Genomic DNA, 14,647 nt, shown 5'->3' with positions numbered 1-14,647 from the left:
TGTGACTGAGTCTACAGTGCCAAAGATGAGTGAGATCTTGAGCAGTAGTGTTGAAGTAGATTTCCTGGTTTGACTGGGAGAGATGTGACTGAGACTTTACCACTAAAATGAACATTTGATTAGCCGTCATCTCAGTTTGAATGATTAACCCTCTCTGTGGGTGATATATCTTGCATTTTCCCAATTGTATAAGAATGGCTAAACCTTTCTCCTGTAATTGTCCTATGCTCAGGAGATTGTTCGTCAACTCAGGTACGAAAAACACCTCAGTAACAACATAGTTGACCCCATTCATCTCCAGTTTGACACTCCCTTTGCCGGCAACCTTCATCCTTGTATTGTTTCCCAGTTTCACTACTTGTTGAAAGCTTTCATTCAACTCAGAGAACAAGGACTTATCACCACACATGTGGTTACTGCAGCCCAAGTCTAAGAACCAAACTTCTTCTCTCCTAGCTCCAATGTCTTCAACATAAGCCATTAGCAGCATTTCCTCCTGCTCATCCAACTCTGCGTAATTGGCTTGCTTATCCGAGGTGGGACATTCATATTGGAAGTGACCGAGTTTGTGGCATCGGCAACATTCCACAGTGGCTTTGTTGGATGCTTGACGTCCTCTTCCTCTACCTTTGCCTCTGAATGAAACTCTACCACGACCTCTTCCACCAGCTCTCTCTTCCCACGGCACATTGAGAGCTTGTTCTTCATTATTTTGTCTCTGAAACTTCTGCTCATGTACAATCAATGAGCTTTGTAGCTCATCAATCGTAAACACATCAATTTCTTTTGATTCTTCGATTGAGCAGACAATGTAATTAAATCTCTCAGTCAAAGTTCTAAGAATTTTCTCTACCGCAGTCACATCTTTCATGTCTTCTCCATTTATACGCATTTTGTTTGCAATTGACATAACCCTAGAAAAGTAATCTGTGACAGACTCACCGTTTTTCATTTCTAGGGTTTATAAGTCTCTGCGCAGGGCTTGAAGGACAGACCGCTTAACTCGTGCACTGATCCCTTCATATTTCTTCTTCATCGAATCCCAGATTTGTTTCGACGTATCCTTCTTCAATATGGTCTCCATGATTGTCCTATCAATCGCCTGAAACAAGTAGTTCTTTGTCTTCAGGTCTTTCAGTTTCAACTCCTTGACCTTCTTCAACTGTGCTTCTGTTGTAGCTACTTTATCTGCTGGTTCTTCATAGCCAGTCTCCACTAGATGCCAATATTCCTTTGACCTAAGGAAGTTCTCCATTAGCATACTCCAATGGTCATAGTGACCATCGAATCGAGGAATTGCAGGTTGAACATAATTCCCCTCACTCGTCATCTCTCTTTCTCTGTTTGGAAGTCACTCACGATAGCTCTCATTTTTCTCAGGCCCAGTGGGGGCTCTGATACCACTTTGTTATGAACGGATAAACAAGAATATGGATTCTTAGACCAAGCACAACAGAAGTTGGAATGAATGACTTATCTTATTGTAAAACAACTTTGGCTATTTAACAGCCTTTACAAAATAGAATGAGAAAATCTTGCAACCCACGTAAGCAACAAAGTACGTGGTAAACTAAACCATGAAACTTTCAAACACTAACAGCACTGCCCTAGATAATAGGCAGCTTATTAACAGAAAACTAAAACCCTAAGTTAAAGGACCCTCAATCATATCACAAATGCCTACAGACTCACAGAGTTTACGACAGTTAGGAACAACCCCACCGTAAATCGATCTATCTCTCCTTCCGCGGCAACTGGTTTACAGATCGAAAATACTCGTGTAAGGTGTGCACTGAGGACCCTAATAAACCCTAAAAAACAATATCGCAGTTCAGAAAGACAAGGTGGCTGGACGTCTAACTGGTTCCCGGCATTCCGGACGGACTACGATGGTGCTACGAAAGACGGGAACTGCATATGGAGAGTGCAGGAAAAGTATGCACATCGCGATGTGTGCAAATATGAGAAGCTTGAACCGATCTTCCCTAATCAATTTTGACAAAAGTAAAATGGTGCACTTCTCGATCGTCACTTTCTGACCAACAAAGTTGTGGTTGGCTGGTTGCATATCAATGGATCTAAATAAAACGATAAAACAAGAGTGAACTTAGATCCATTCACAAATTCTTGCCATTAGGAGAACTTCGAATACTTAACCATACTCGATATATACATATAAATGCAATTGAAATAACCTGTTCTTTCCTTGATGGCATTTGAAATTAATAACAGTATATATGCAAGACGAGGTATTCATTTGAAATCAACACTTTTTTCTTGTCATTCGAAATTTCACGAATTCACATTATTGTGTGCTCTTTTTCTTCAATTTGTCTGTACAAATCAACACATTAGAAAAGACTCAAGTCACACAACTACCATGGTTTACGACAGCTCCCTTGCTCCCACCAAGAACATGAACTGCAACAACCACTTTGTTTTGTACTTGATGAGTTGGGGTGTAATTGTAGCTTTCGTGAATTCTATCATACCATCTTATTCAAGTAGAAGTTAAGAAGTTCTTGAACCATTGAACAGAGTCCTTAGGGTATCTCTTGAGCTTGTCCTTATAGTCAATAAAATAGAGACCAAATCTTGAAGTGTATCCCGCAGCCCACTCCCAATTATCCAGTAGAGACCATGCAAAATAACCGTTCACATTGCACCCATCTTCTCTGCATATATTCAACCAGAACAGAGGTTAACACGATCTGCCAGAGCTCATAATATATATATGAACATGGAGTGCTAGATCGATCAATAACCACATTCATAGATAAAGTCAAAGATATTTCTTTATACATACTTGATTGAAGCTAGCAAGTTTGACAAATAGTCACGGTGGTAATTGATCCTTTTCTTGTCCTTTAGAGCATCCTTGAGGGAAATGAATGGGCTATTCGGGTCATCCATGCCTGTGAAAATAATGAAAAGAAGAATACATCAGCTCGTTTTCTTATGAGTTTTAGTATCTTTCAAAAAGGAAACATAGTCTGGTAGGTAATGAAATGATCACTAAGTAGAACTACTTTTATATTAATCCCTTCTATTTCGCTCTCAGAACTTACCATTCTCAGTGATCATCACAGGAGGATTGCCATACTTTTGCTTGATGTAGTTCATTAAGCTTCTCATCCCCTCAGGCACTATGTATAACCATATCGAATTTGCCTGCATTTTTACATGACCAATAATGCCTAATCAGGCTTAAAAATCAAACAGTAGAAGCATTTAGCATTACAATGATATATTTTATCAGATCCCAATCTCTTGAAACAAGTTAAAGACTGCAAAGAATGATTAGATACTCATAAGAGAACAAGGAAAACAGGATGTGATATCCTCCACTTTTTTGGTATCACATTTCCTCTCATTGCTTTAGGTATAGATGAGTGTGTGTGTGTGTGTGTGTGTCATCTCCTGTATGTATCATATACAGAGCCTAAATGTAGAGGACATATTTCAAAATAGATATGATGTGTATATAACTATATACAACACACATGGGTGCACAAAAATATACACTACATACCTTATCTCCAATAGGTTTCCCATCTTTGAAAGCTGAAAACAGGACGAGAGTAATATATTCAGTCAGAAACCAACAGTTGAGAGGATTCAAATTACAGAGTTCTAATGTTATGGAAGTTGACTGTACCATCTGTTAAATATAACAGAAATATGTTGTAGTGTTTATTGTGACTTACGAAGGGTAATGGCACCAGAGTCTGATAGAGAGTCATTCAGTAGTCTGACTATAGAATCGTTACTGGCATAGAAGGTAGTGTAGTGATTAATGCCCACAAAATCCAATGACCCCTTGATTAAAGTAGACTCAGATTTGGAAAACTTTGGCAGCCGGCTTCCAACTCTACTTCTCATAGAGAATGGATAATTCCCAAACATAAATGGGTCAAGAAACCTGTTGTATTACAACAAAGTGATTACACTAGATCAATGCCCATTTCTTGTTAAAATATAAGCAATGAAAGCAAGGAGAACTTGTAGGCCTAAATTTCAACAATGGAGTAACATATTCTTATAAGGTCATGAGCATACCATCCAAGCTGAAAATCTTGGGCTCTCTGAGTTGCTTCAATGTCTGCTGTGGAGTTTGTTGCCGATCGATACCAAATAACATCAAATGATGCCCCAATTGATCCTTTTTGTTTTGACTACAGAGGAAGAAAGTAGCATCAGTAACAAAATTTTGTTGTTGACACAGGTTAAGTGTGTAAATGCCTGCATGTATAACAAGCCCTTGAATGAAAGAATGGCTTAAAGACTTTCTTTGGGTTGAAGAAGATCATGTCCTAATTTAATTATCAATTCCGTCTTCTTACCTTATACTTTTTCCTGTAAATGTCGGCAACAGTTGCATGAGAAAGGATGACATTGTGAGCAACTATGTAAGGCTCAGTCGCAGAGTTTCCGGCCCTACAGAAAAGGTGCAGTAGGATAGAGCATCTTCCTGGTGCCTGGAGACCTACATCATATCCTTGCACAGCAAATGTGTGTGGCTCGTTGAATGTGATCCAGTGCTTCACCCTGTCACCGAATTTCTGAAAGCATGTCTCCGCATATACTGCAAAGTCCTTTCTGTAATTGACTGAGGTCATATGTATCACTTGAATATTGATCAAACTTACAGAAAGTAAAGGCATGAAATTGTCAGCATTGCTTACATGATTTGAGCGTCAAGCCACCCAATGTATCTGTCTTCCAAGGCTTGAGGAAGATCCCAGTGGTAGAGGGTTACGTACGGTTCAATTCCTGCAGATGAGGTCATATCATCATTAGTTAGTTTAGAAGAAACCTCATATGACAGATCTTGAACTGATTAGATGTCACAGCTTATTCACAGATGAATATGAAACAAAAAAAATAATGCAACTATCAGGAGCTATACATGAAATTTTGGAGGGTAATGATTGATGAATATGTAGAAGTTACCTTTTGCTAGCAATGAATTGATGAGTTTATTGTAGTGATCAACCCCTGCCTGATTAATTTGCCCCGTTCCATCTGATATACATAAAGCTCAGCTTTAGGAATTTCAATCTTGTATTTTCTTCCATTCCAAGCTTCTTCCAATAGCTATAGAAATCTTGAATGTAACATAAGAAAAGCTTATAGAACTGCTAGAGCTTACTGGGGAAAATCCGAGACCAGGATATCGAAAACCTATAAGCATCCATTCCCATATCCTTCATAAGTTGCACATCTCCCTGCTCACAAATAGAGTAAAAATTAGCCTTAATCAATAATGTCATTACTTCTCTTAACCCAAAAAGAAATCCGAGACTGGTTGGAGAAGACTTGCATCATAAAGGTGATACTGATCCACAGCAACATCTGCATTACTGAAATCAGTTATTTTACCTGCAGCACAATGTAAGCAATTAAAACACTCAATATTTTGCTTATATAGTCGGAGGAATTATGGATTTGAACCCTTAAGACCCTATTGGCAGAAGCTTGGATTGATACTAAATAGCTTTAACATCCACATAAATCATATTAGAGGTTTGAAACAACAAGAAGATAGTAAATCATTACCAAAAGTGTGTGAAAAAATGTCCCATACAGAAGGCCCCCTCCCATCCTCTTTTACTGCGCCTTCATACTAACAAAACCAGAAGAAATATAAACCATTTGTATATCAGTATATCTTACATACATTCCTATCGAAATAAATAATCAAAATAATAATAATAATAGAAATCAAACAAGGTGGTAAGCCAGAATTCATATAACTCGTTAGTGACAAGAACAATGTATATAAAGTCAAAAATGCTCATTGTCACTAGCCTAGGAACAACATATAAAAAGCCATAAACAAAACAAAGGGTGAGTTGCAAATATCATGAAACAGAGTGGCTCATTTTGTCCTTTTGGCTCTTTGAAGTTTGAAGATCCAAACAAAAACATAGAAAACGCGGAAAAGTCTACTCCCTCCTTTCTCCAAACCTTAACCGTCATTTCTTACTTCCTAAGTGTTGTTTAGAGTTGAGATGAAACGAAACACCGTGATATTATAATTCAAACTTTCTTTCGCTTTCAGCATCCTATTCTATCTTCACGGGATTAATCACTGTGTTAGACAAGTTCTAGTCGTTTAGTACCGGAAAAGATAAGAGAGTGACAAACCTGGAAGGCAGAAGAAGCAGTCCCAAAAACAAAGCCCTTTGGAAAGCTGCCTCTGTTAATCTCCGACTCAGACTCCGATAAACACCCAATAATCACCTGAAAAGCAATAAACAAAGCAATGCCTCTCTGCCCCCCATAGCTTCTCTATGGGGTTTTAGAATGAAGAATTGGGGATTTATACTGAAAAAAGATTGGAGCTTTATATGAAGATGCTAGATTTATAGTGAGACTGACAAATCAAACCACAAATTAATGTGAACTGGGAAGTTAAGGAAAGAGGCATAAAATGGTGGGTGGGGAATCCCAAAACGGCCAAAGAGAGAAAGATCAAAGATGGTAGCTTTTTCAATTTATGGGGAAAGTGGCAAACATGGAATGAGGAATTGGGGAGTCCTGAGTTCACACGTTCCCATACCAGAAGAGGCATTTATATATAGCTGCTGCAATGCATTCATGAGGCTTTGAGATTTGGTTTTATGTGTTATTATAATTCCTTTATTTTTTTTTCCTGTCAGCTTGGTCATTGTCTTTGGCTCTTTGCTTTCATCAATTATCTTGGAAGAGTATGGGATTGCTTTCCAGCCTTTCCCTAGTTTCCTTGTCTCGGAATGCAATTCATTTATATAATCGTGTGTTCTAATCTATGTCCTTGATTCCGTTTGTGTTATTGGCTCATTAGAGTCTCGTTGCCATTCCACACCTTATTAGTTCTAGGATTTATATTAGTATTCAAAAGCATAGAATAGGATAAGATCAAGTGATACAACTGTGCACATTACACAAACTATAAACGTACGTACTTCTCCATAACCGTAATTTTTTAAGATTATGATTTGTTTTGTGATTCACTAATACAAAGTGTTACATTTTTTGTTTTGTTTTTCCTTTTAGAATTTACCTCATTCTATTTAATCTAGTCGCACACTTGTATGATTCATGAATCACATACCCAGTACCTAGTATGACATCCGTTTTGAGATAAAAAGAAAGGCCAAGTGCATGTACCAACAATGAAAATGGAATATTGCTTTTTCGTGATTTGAGATCGGTTTGTTAAAGAGCTACCTTTATGATGCCATCTTCTGGTGGTGTATTTTAGGACAATACTGGGTTTTTCTATATTGAGTAGGTGCTGATCATCAATATGACATTGATACTTTGAATTAAAATTTTGAAATGCTTGAAATGACTGGATCCATGTGTTGCTTGTGCTATGTATCTTGTATTCTTGTTAATGATTATGTGTAATTATAAGCCTGTTGTACGTCGATATGAAATGCTAGAAACTGCTGGAGAATTGTTCAAGAAGCAACCATAACCGTAGCAAAGTTGATTAAGGAAGGACAGAAGGACAACACCTACGGCTCCTACTCATGTCCTTCAAATTATTAATTGGCTCCATTAAGTTCAAAGCATGTACTTATATGGAGTCAATGAAATGTGATTTTATGATAAATACAGAATGGATATCCTAATTTAAAACAAGAATGTTATGGGCTTCAATTCTGTTCAATTCACTTTGCATCTTGTTTTCTAATGATGTAACTAGTATATTCTCCACCTATTAAAAGCTTTTCCCTTTTTAATTAGGATTGCTCATCACTTCATCAGCACAAGTTTTCGAATCTTTAACAACTTTGATGGTGAGAAAGTTTAAGGAAGAAGATTTGAATTTTGAAGCAATACAATGTATTGATGTGTTTTTCGGTTTTTCCAAAATGTAGATGAGCATCTCACATCATCTCCATCATCCACTCTGGATTTGGTTCTAGGCCAAGCATTGTCTACAATCATCAAAGTTGAAAAAGATAATCATATGAAAATTTGCAACATCAGCATTAAGCAACTATCTAATCCAAACAGGAAGTTTAAAATTACCCATTTGGCTAAAGCATCAGCACATAAGGCCATCTCCAATAAGGAGGGCTTAACCTTAAGCCCTCTTTGCTAAAAAATGGACTCCAACAAGGGAAGGTTCAAAGGGCTAGAGGTGGAGAGGTGGGTGGAGAGAGCTACATTTAGCCCTATGGGTGGCCCTTTAGCCCTTGGTGGGACCCATAGAAAATCAGCCCAATCTTGCTCTTTGTGATGCAATAGTTCAATCCAATGGCTCATAATCATGCAAATAATTAAATCCAATGGTGAATAATTAATCTTGCCACGTCGACACTATATCTAATCGGGAATCTATATCTTTGTTTCCGAAGTGGCACGTGACACTTAAAAAACTTATCAGAATACCACATAAATACTTCATCCAAATATACACCTTTTTCCTCATAAATTAATTTTAGTCTAAATTAAAATATTATTAAAATAAAATAAAATCATAAAAATTTAAAAACATAATGTAAAATCATAAAATACTTGATAGGGCTAAAATTTAGCCCTCCCTTACTGGAGATGGTTCACTTGTTTATGAATAAAGAATAATATTTATGAGATTATAGCCCTGACTCCAATATAGCCCTCTCTTACTGGAGATGGCCTAACCCACTTCCTTGTCTCCACTGTCTTAATATAATACAAAATACGATATAACATCTAAATGAAACGATACATAACAAATATAACGTTTCACTGTATTAAATATTAAGATGTTATAACTTATATGATATATCATATTTTCTATTTAAACGACTCACAAAAATATAATGTTTCCCCTCGGAGGTTGAAAATAAGTCATTTTTCAAAATTTTCCCAGCAAATATCAAATATGAATTTTACTCTATACTTTTTTCACCGTTATTTTTTGAGAAATTTTAAATACACACCCCCAATTACTAAATACATACCCCATTCTCAATACACCACTCATTTAATTTACCATTCTAATATTTTACTAAATACACATCCCAAAGTACCTAAAATACCCTTAATCTAAAAAATCATGAAATATTATATTATTTGGCTATATTAAGGCTACTATTTAGTATGATCAGTCTAGGTTGACATTTTGTAAATGGCCATATTGATTACTTGTGTTAAATATTGGAAAATCCTTAAAGATTTATTATTGTTCCTTTCAAATCTTTAAACATGAGAATAATAAACAAGATGAAGAACACACACCTCAACAGTGAGTTTGGATGAAGGAAAAAAATATGATATTTAAAATGAAAATAAGCAGTTCATAACTTCTTAACATGAATTATCTCATTTGACATTCTATACTTGGAAATTATGAATTTCTCTATGGAAAGAAATGAATGAATTGATTGTCCGAATTCTTCACTTCAATTTCCATCAAAATATGTATCATTGTATCATTTCGAATTTCCTTACAAAAGTTTACTTTTCTTACTTTATTAGTTTCAAAAACAAGGTAATTTTCGTTTTCAATATTTTAACTTGTTTTAAATCTTCTTAATTTATTACACATTTCAAATTCTGAATAAATATAACCAAACAATGGAAATTGCAATTTATGGAAATTCTAATTGATGGAGCGGTAGATTCCATTGTTTTAAAATTTCTCAACAATTTAAAATTATTTCATCCAAACACGACATAATTGAAGAGAAGATTGTTGAGCGAGGTCTTAAGAATCCATGTCAATGATCAAAATTGATATGATGAAGTGTGGAGAAAAAAGATGTATTACAACGTCCAGGGTTTAGAAGAAGAGACGTAAAAAAGAATATAGGTGTGATTTAATTTTTTTTTTTGGGTTCTTGACCAAAAACATCAAAATGAACAAAAATTATCTCACTTACCCCAACAACAGATTTTTATTCCCATATACACAATTTGACAACAAATGACCATTATACCCTTAACTCAATTAATGAATTACAAGAACTGCCACTCATTCTCTCTCTCCCCAAAGACTCTCTCTCTCTACTTCCGGCGCTGACTGACCGGAGCGATGTCGCCGATTTCCTCCATCGATCTTCTCCGTTTCAACTCCGAATCTCCAAGCAAATCCAGCAGATGTTGATCGAGGTTCATTCACCGACGAGCTCGCTGACTTCCTCCATCAATCTTCTCCGATTCAACTTCCTATCTCAACCACCATGAACAAATTCCGGCAACCTCACCAGCTCCACGTCGGCTTTTTCGCTGCAACCATAAGCTCGAATCGAATCTAATTCAGGCTGCTTCGCTCTTCTAGACCATTCCAACGTCACCAGCTCCACGCCGGCGTGTTCCCCAGATCCTGCGCCGCTCGCCCGATCCCTTGCTTCACCTGCAGCGCAGCTCTTCGCAACTTTCGACGAGGACTGGAGGTTCGGAGAGTGAGAGAAGTCGGCGGCGAGCTCCAGAGGTGCTTCGATCCGGTGGTCTTGGTCGAGCTCTTGACTTGGGTGCCCAAAGCAGTTTTTTTTTTTAAGTAATGGGGCTGAAGGAAAAAAAAAATTGAATGTCTATTGGGGAGCAATATGCGTATATTGGAGGGCAATAGACGTTTTAAAATTAATATAATCTCTTCATTTTTTTCTTTAAACAAAGTTTTATTTGTCTAAATTTTAGGAGATTAGTTCATATTCTAGCAACTGAAAGTTCTATTGGAGGACAATAAACGTCTATTGCCCCCCAATAGACATCTATTGGAGGGCAATACAGGGCCGATAGACGTTTATTGGAGCGCAATACAGGGCTGATAGACATCTATTGGGGGGCAATAGATGGCTGTGAGGGGTAATAGACGTCTATTACCCCTCTATTGGGGGGCAATAGATGTCTATTGGGGTAGTAAACCTTTTCGGTGAACGGTGACAGAATTCGGCGACCGGTGACCGGATTCCTGCGACCGGTGACGGGCTCCGGCAAAGTCTCCTATGGTTTCTCTCTCTCTCTCTCTCTCTCTAAGTAATAAAAGGGTGAGGGTAAAATGGTATTAAAACAAAATTAAAAAACAAAAACAAAAAATCTTAATGGGATATTAGAGAAGATCTCCTTAGAGTGTTTTGGGTAAGAGAGAATTAAAAAAACTTAATATATATATGATCAAGTCTCTAAAAACGGGGTAAATAGACAAAAATCATTTTTTTCTTCTTCTAATATATAGATGTCTATAAAATTTAATTTAAAATATAAAATAATAGGAATTTATCTCTACTATTAGAAAGCCAAGCGCCTGTTTTGGTGTCAAAGGCTTCACCAAAAAGTGAACTGCCAAAATTATCCCCGGTATAGATAACAGTTCAACTTGAGTGTAAAATATGAAACAGGGATAGCCACGTAAATACAAAAAAAACCAATGAAAAATTATAAATATGAAATCGTGTGATTGGAAAAAAATAAAAAACGGTAGCCCGCGGTTAGCACGATTGGAGAGCACGCCATCACCAGATAAAAGGGTAACCGTCAGGGAGCACGATCGGAGACTGGAGACATCGTGGGAGATGATCGGAGTAGATATGGCCTCATCGCTATTCACCCGTCTCTCAGTTTACAATTCATTTGATTGAAAAGAGAAAACTCACACGGGAAGAGAAGCAGAGCAAACTCAAACCCAGAGTGAGGGAAAGATTAGTATCAAAATCGGTTGCAGATTCACGTTTCTGAACAAACCTCTCGCCAACGATTCTATCTGGGTTTAATAAATCAAGCTTAATGCCTTCAAAGAGTTTGGAGGTATTATTAACTTTATCTTTGTTTCTATGGTTTTCGATTTTGATTTCTTACTCTTACATTGAACTGTTTTTTGGGGAATGTCTTTGAATTTTCAAGGGACTTTGCATACTTGGGTAGTTTCTATATATCTTGAAGGAATCGGAAAACTTTGGTTACAGGTATGGTTTGGTCATTTCATTCATTCTTGGTTTCACGTTTTCAGTTGATCATAGTAACCAATTGCTGCTCATGAACTGTTCGCTCAATTGGGATTTACCCTTCTTTTTTTTTTTGGTGGTTACCGCTTGGTTTTCTTTCAATTGTTGTAGGTGAATTAAATGGGAGATTTCTGAACATTGTGAGAAAATGATGTCTGCTAATGTTGGTTCCAGGTACTGTTTCTGTCTCCTATGTTCTTATTTCTTCAAGTAATCAATTGGTATGCAATTTGGGGGGGGGGGAAGAAGCAAATGAACCAAACAAAACTATGTTTCTCTATTGATCAGGTATGAATGGGAGATGCTTTTCATTGATGACCGTTGTTAGGCCTTTTCATACATTATATCCGCTGCCAATTGTATCTGGATTCAATTGCCAGATACAGATTAAATAAAAGGAGAAACGCAGTCCATAAAGACGAAAAGCGGAAAATCAAACAGAAAGGAAAAGAACAATATCAACCATCATTATTCGGTTCAAAATTTCAAATTCCGGTATAACTTGCCAATTGTTCTTTGGATATATAGATTGCAATTCTGCACTTGATTGCAATTCGATCTGCTCTAGCATAGATTGCACTTATGTGTGAGCCTTGCTGATTTAGTTTTTGGTTAATCAATATTCTTTGTCAATGGTTAAGTAATTTGCTTGAAACGGTTCAAAATTCATACTTTGATTTTCTGTTTCTTCTTGCAGAGAGTAGGCAACTGATGGTATGAATAAAACAAATGCAGAAGTTTTACAGAATTATGTTTTTTTTTTTTGGATGAACAGTTTACAGAATTATGTTTGTAGTGTTTAAGTGGTGAGAAAACATTTCATTCCTTGCTTCAATGAATAGAAAACATATATTCAATCTTGCGAGTTTGTGCTTTTTAAATGTTGTTGCTTTCTTGGTGCAGGTAATTGCAATTAGTTCTTTTGGGTTAGTTGTTCAATATGTCAACTCTTAGTCCTACTTCTCGATCATAATTTTTTCTTTTTCTCTTTCGACCTGCAATCCATCATTATTTTTTCATTTTCTCTTTGATTTTCAATCCATTTAGAAGGAAGATAATTACAGAAAAAACCTTGATGTTTTAACAACTTAAATATTTGTTTCCGTATTTTTCGTTTTAACAGGATCAAAGTGAAAGTTATGTTGCACGTCTCTATTATTTGGTCAGTTTCAAGATCAGAAGAGATGTTCGTTTTTGTTACTTTCTTTGGTCTTCATTGAAGGGGAAACAGATGTTCTATTAGCTAATTGCTTGCGAGATTGATATTTCTATCTTTCCTGGTAGATGGTGAATCTTTGCTCTTCCGAATGACTCTGCGTTTTACATGGTAGTCATTAGGCTTTTATTTGTCTATTAGTTTGTTTGTGTGCAAATAGTGTGTTTCACAGGGTTGAGAAGACTTCTTTGATGAATCGGTTTGTTTTAGTGATTAGCTGTTTAATTTCAAAGGTATTGTGTTATGTTGTTTAGATAGAACAATTTTTCTTTTTCTTGACCATAATTCGTATAGATATGTTAATAAAAAGTTCAGCAATCAATAAGAGGTGACTACTGGAGCCGATTTCTTGACGAAAGAAGTGCAGTTCGAAGATAGGATCTTCACCATACAGGTCTTTTTAGTCTTAGTTCATCTTATTGATTCAAGCATTCAAATATTACCGCACAAGGATGTTTCTCGGTTTAAATGTGGGGGATGTGTTGGAAAGGAATTTTGTTGGGTGCGTGTTCCTTTTTGTGTTTGAATTTGTTGTTTCAAACTTTCAATCAGAATGTATGGTTCATACTTTAGAGACAAACTTGATAGATGGTGCGATAAAACAGTTCGAACCTTAGGATATTAGCAATAAGTATATTGCATTATTTTTGGTTGTTTGATTAAGTGTAGTTGGGATTTGCTATCATTTACTTCTTCTTCTTCCTTTTTTTTTTTTGCATTTTCATTAGTGAGAATACTTCTGCTTAAATTGTAATGCAGCAACAAGAGGATCTGGAATGTGCAAGCTCTTGCCCAGTAATGTTGAATTGTTTGTAACTGATCGAGTAGAGGAGAGTAACAACCATCAAGGTTGAACTGCAGTAGATACAAGGCAACTGGCGATCTCTCTTGCTGATATCCTTTTTAGTAGAGATTGAGCATTAGTTTGTATTTAAGATACATGGATTATGGTTGTACTTTTGAGTTGGACAGAGACATTGGAGGTGTGGCATTTCATATTGTACTATCTTATAAGTGGTCTATAAACAAAATAGGTAAATGAAAAAAAAAATGTACGTCATAGACAAGTTGATGTTTCTATGTAAATATTTTGCAAAATATTATAATATTTGACAAGATAAGCTTCTATACACTTGCGGTTGACAAACACAATATCTATAGGGGGGTGAAATTTGCACCCCTAAATTTACAAACCACACCCCATTTTATTTTTTTAATAATATTTCTTATCATCTCTTTTGCCGCTTCCTAAAACACCCTCCCCCTCTCTCTCTTCCAGACTACCACCAAGGTCCCTGTTCTTCTTCCCACTGCCGGCCAAGTCCTCCACATCCACTGCTGGAACCGCCGTCAAGGTCGCCGCCGCCGCACCCAAATCGAAGGCGAAGGCGAAGCCCAAAGCAGACGCCGATGCGGTCAAGCCCAAGAGAAACGTCAACAGGAACGCTGGCATTCTGAAGCCGATCTTCCAGATCTTCACCAAGAACTCCGCCGCCACCGCCAT

General features: G+C 36.8%; 1 protein-coding gene and 1 long non-coding RNA gene across 5 annotated transcripts; one reads left to right on the top strand and one right to left on the bottom strand.

Annotated features, from left to right (window-relative positions):
• Nucleotides 1-2,236: 2,236 nt before the first annotated feature.
• Nucleotides 2,237-6,294, bottom strand: LOC112198050 (beta-glucosidase 40). The gene is made up of 13 exons (XM_024339064.2): nucleotides 6,151-6,294; nucleotides 5,560-5,626; nucleotides 5,324-5,382; nucleotides 5,153-5,228; nucleotides 4,954-5,025; nucleotides 4,686-4,773; nucleotides 4,344-4,599; nucleotides 4,060-4,175; nucleotides 3,708-3,922; nucleotides 3,533-3,564; nucleotides 3,069-3,171; nucleotides 2,807-2,915; nucleotides 2,237-2,675 (listed from the first exon to the last, which is right to left on the bottom strand). Exons 4-13 carry the CDS (start codon nucleotides 5,211-5,213, stop codon nucleotides 2,501-2,503), a joined length of 1,227 nt encoding a protein of 408 aa, XP_024194832.1. The 5' UTR covers nucleotides 5,214-5,228; nucleotides 5,324-5,382; nucleotides 5,560-5,626; nucleotides 6,151-6,294; the 3' UTR covers nucleotides 2,237-2,500.
• Nucleotides 6,295-11,375: 5,081 nt separating this feature from the next.
• LOC112196108 lies at nucleotides 11,376-14,269 on the top strand. 4 transcript variants are annotated; one of them, XR_002934937.2, is made up of 4 exons: nucleotides 11,376-11,730; nucleotides 11,827-11,888; nucleotides 12,039-13,537; nucleotides 13,903-14,269. It is a non-coding gene; the product is annotated as an uncharacterized LOC112196108 (long non-coding RNA). The 4 variants fall into 4 exon arrangements; XR_005810192.1 differs by having other exon boundaries at nucleotides 13,872-14,269; XR_002934935.2 differs by having other exon boundaries at nucleotides 12,039-13,645.
• Nucleotides 14,270-14,647: the final 378 nt, after the last annotated feature.

The sequence above is a fragment of the Rosa chinensis genome, chromosome 4 (assembly GCF_002994745.2).
Source record: "Rosa chinensis cultivar Old Blush chromosome 4, RchiOBHm-V2, whole genome shotgun sequence".
NCBI classification, from domain to species: domain Eukaryota; kingdom Viridiplantae; phylum Streptophyta; class Magnoliopsida; order Rosales; family Rosaceae; genus Rosa; species Rosa chinensis.
The sequence above is the reverse complement of the archived record's forward strand: the minus strand, read 5'-3'. Positions and strand labels throughout refer to the sequence as shown.

Excerpts from the sequence above, each read along its gene's own strand:
- LOC112198050 (XM_024339064.2), bottom strand. The coding sequence starts at position 5,213 with ATGAAGGATATGGGAATGGATGCTTATAGGTTTTCGATATCCTGGTCT. Across the intron at positions 4,774-4,953 it reads CAATTCATTGCTAGCAAAAG|GAATTGAACCGTACGTAACC; the intron begins GTAACTTCTACA and ends CCTCATCTGCAG. Across the intron at positions 4,600-4,685 it reads TGGCTTGACGCTCAAATCAT|AAAGGACTTTGCAGTATATG; the intron begins GTAAGCAATGCT and ends AGTCAATTACAG.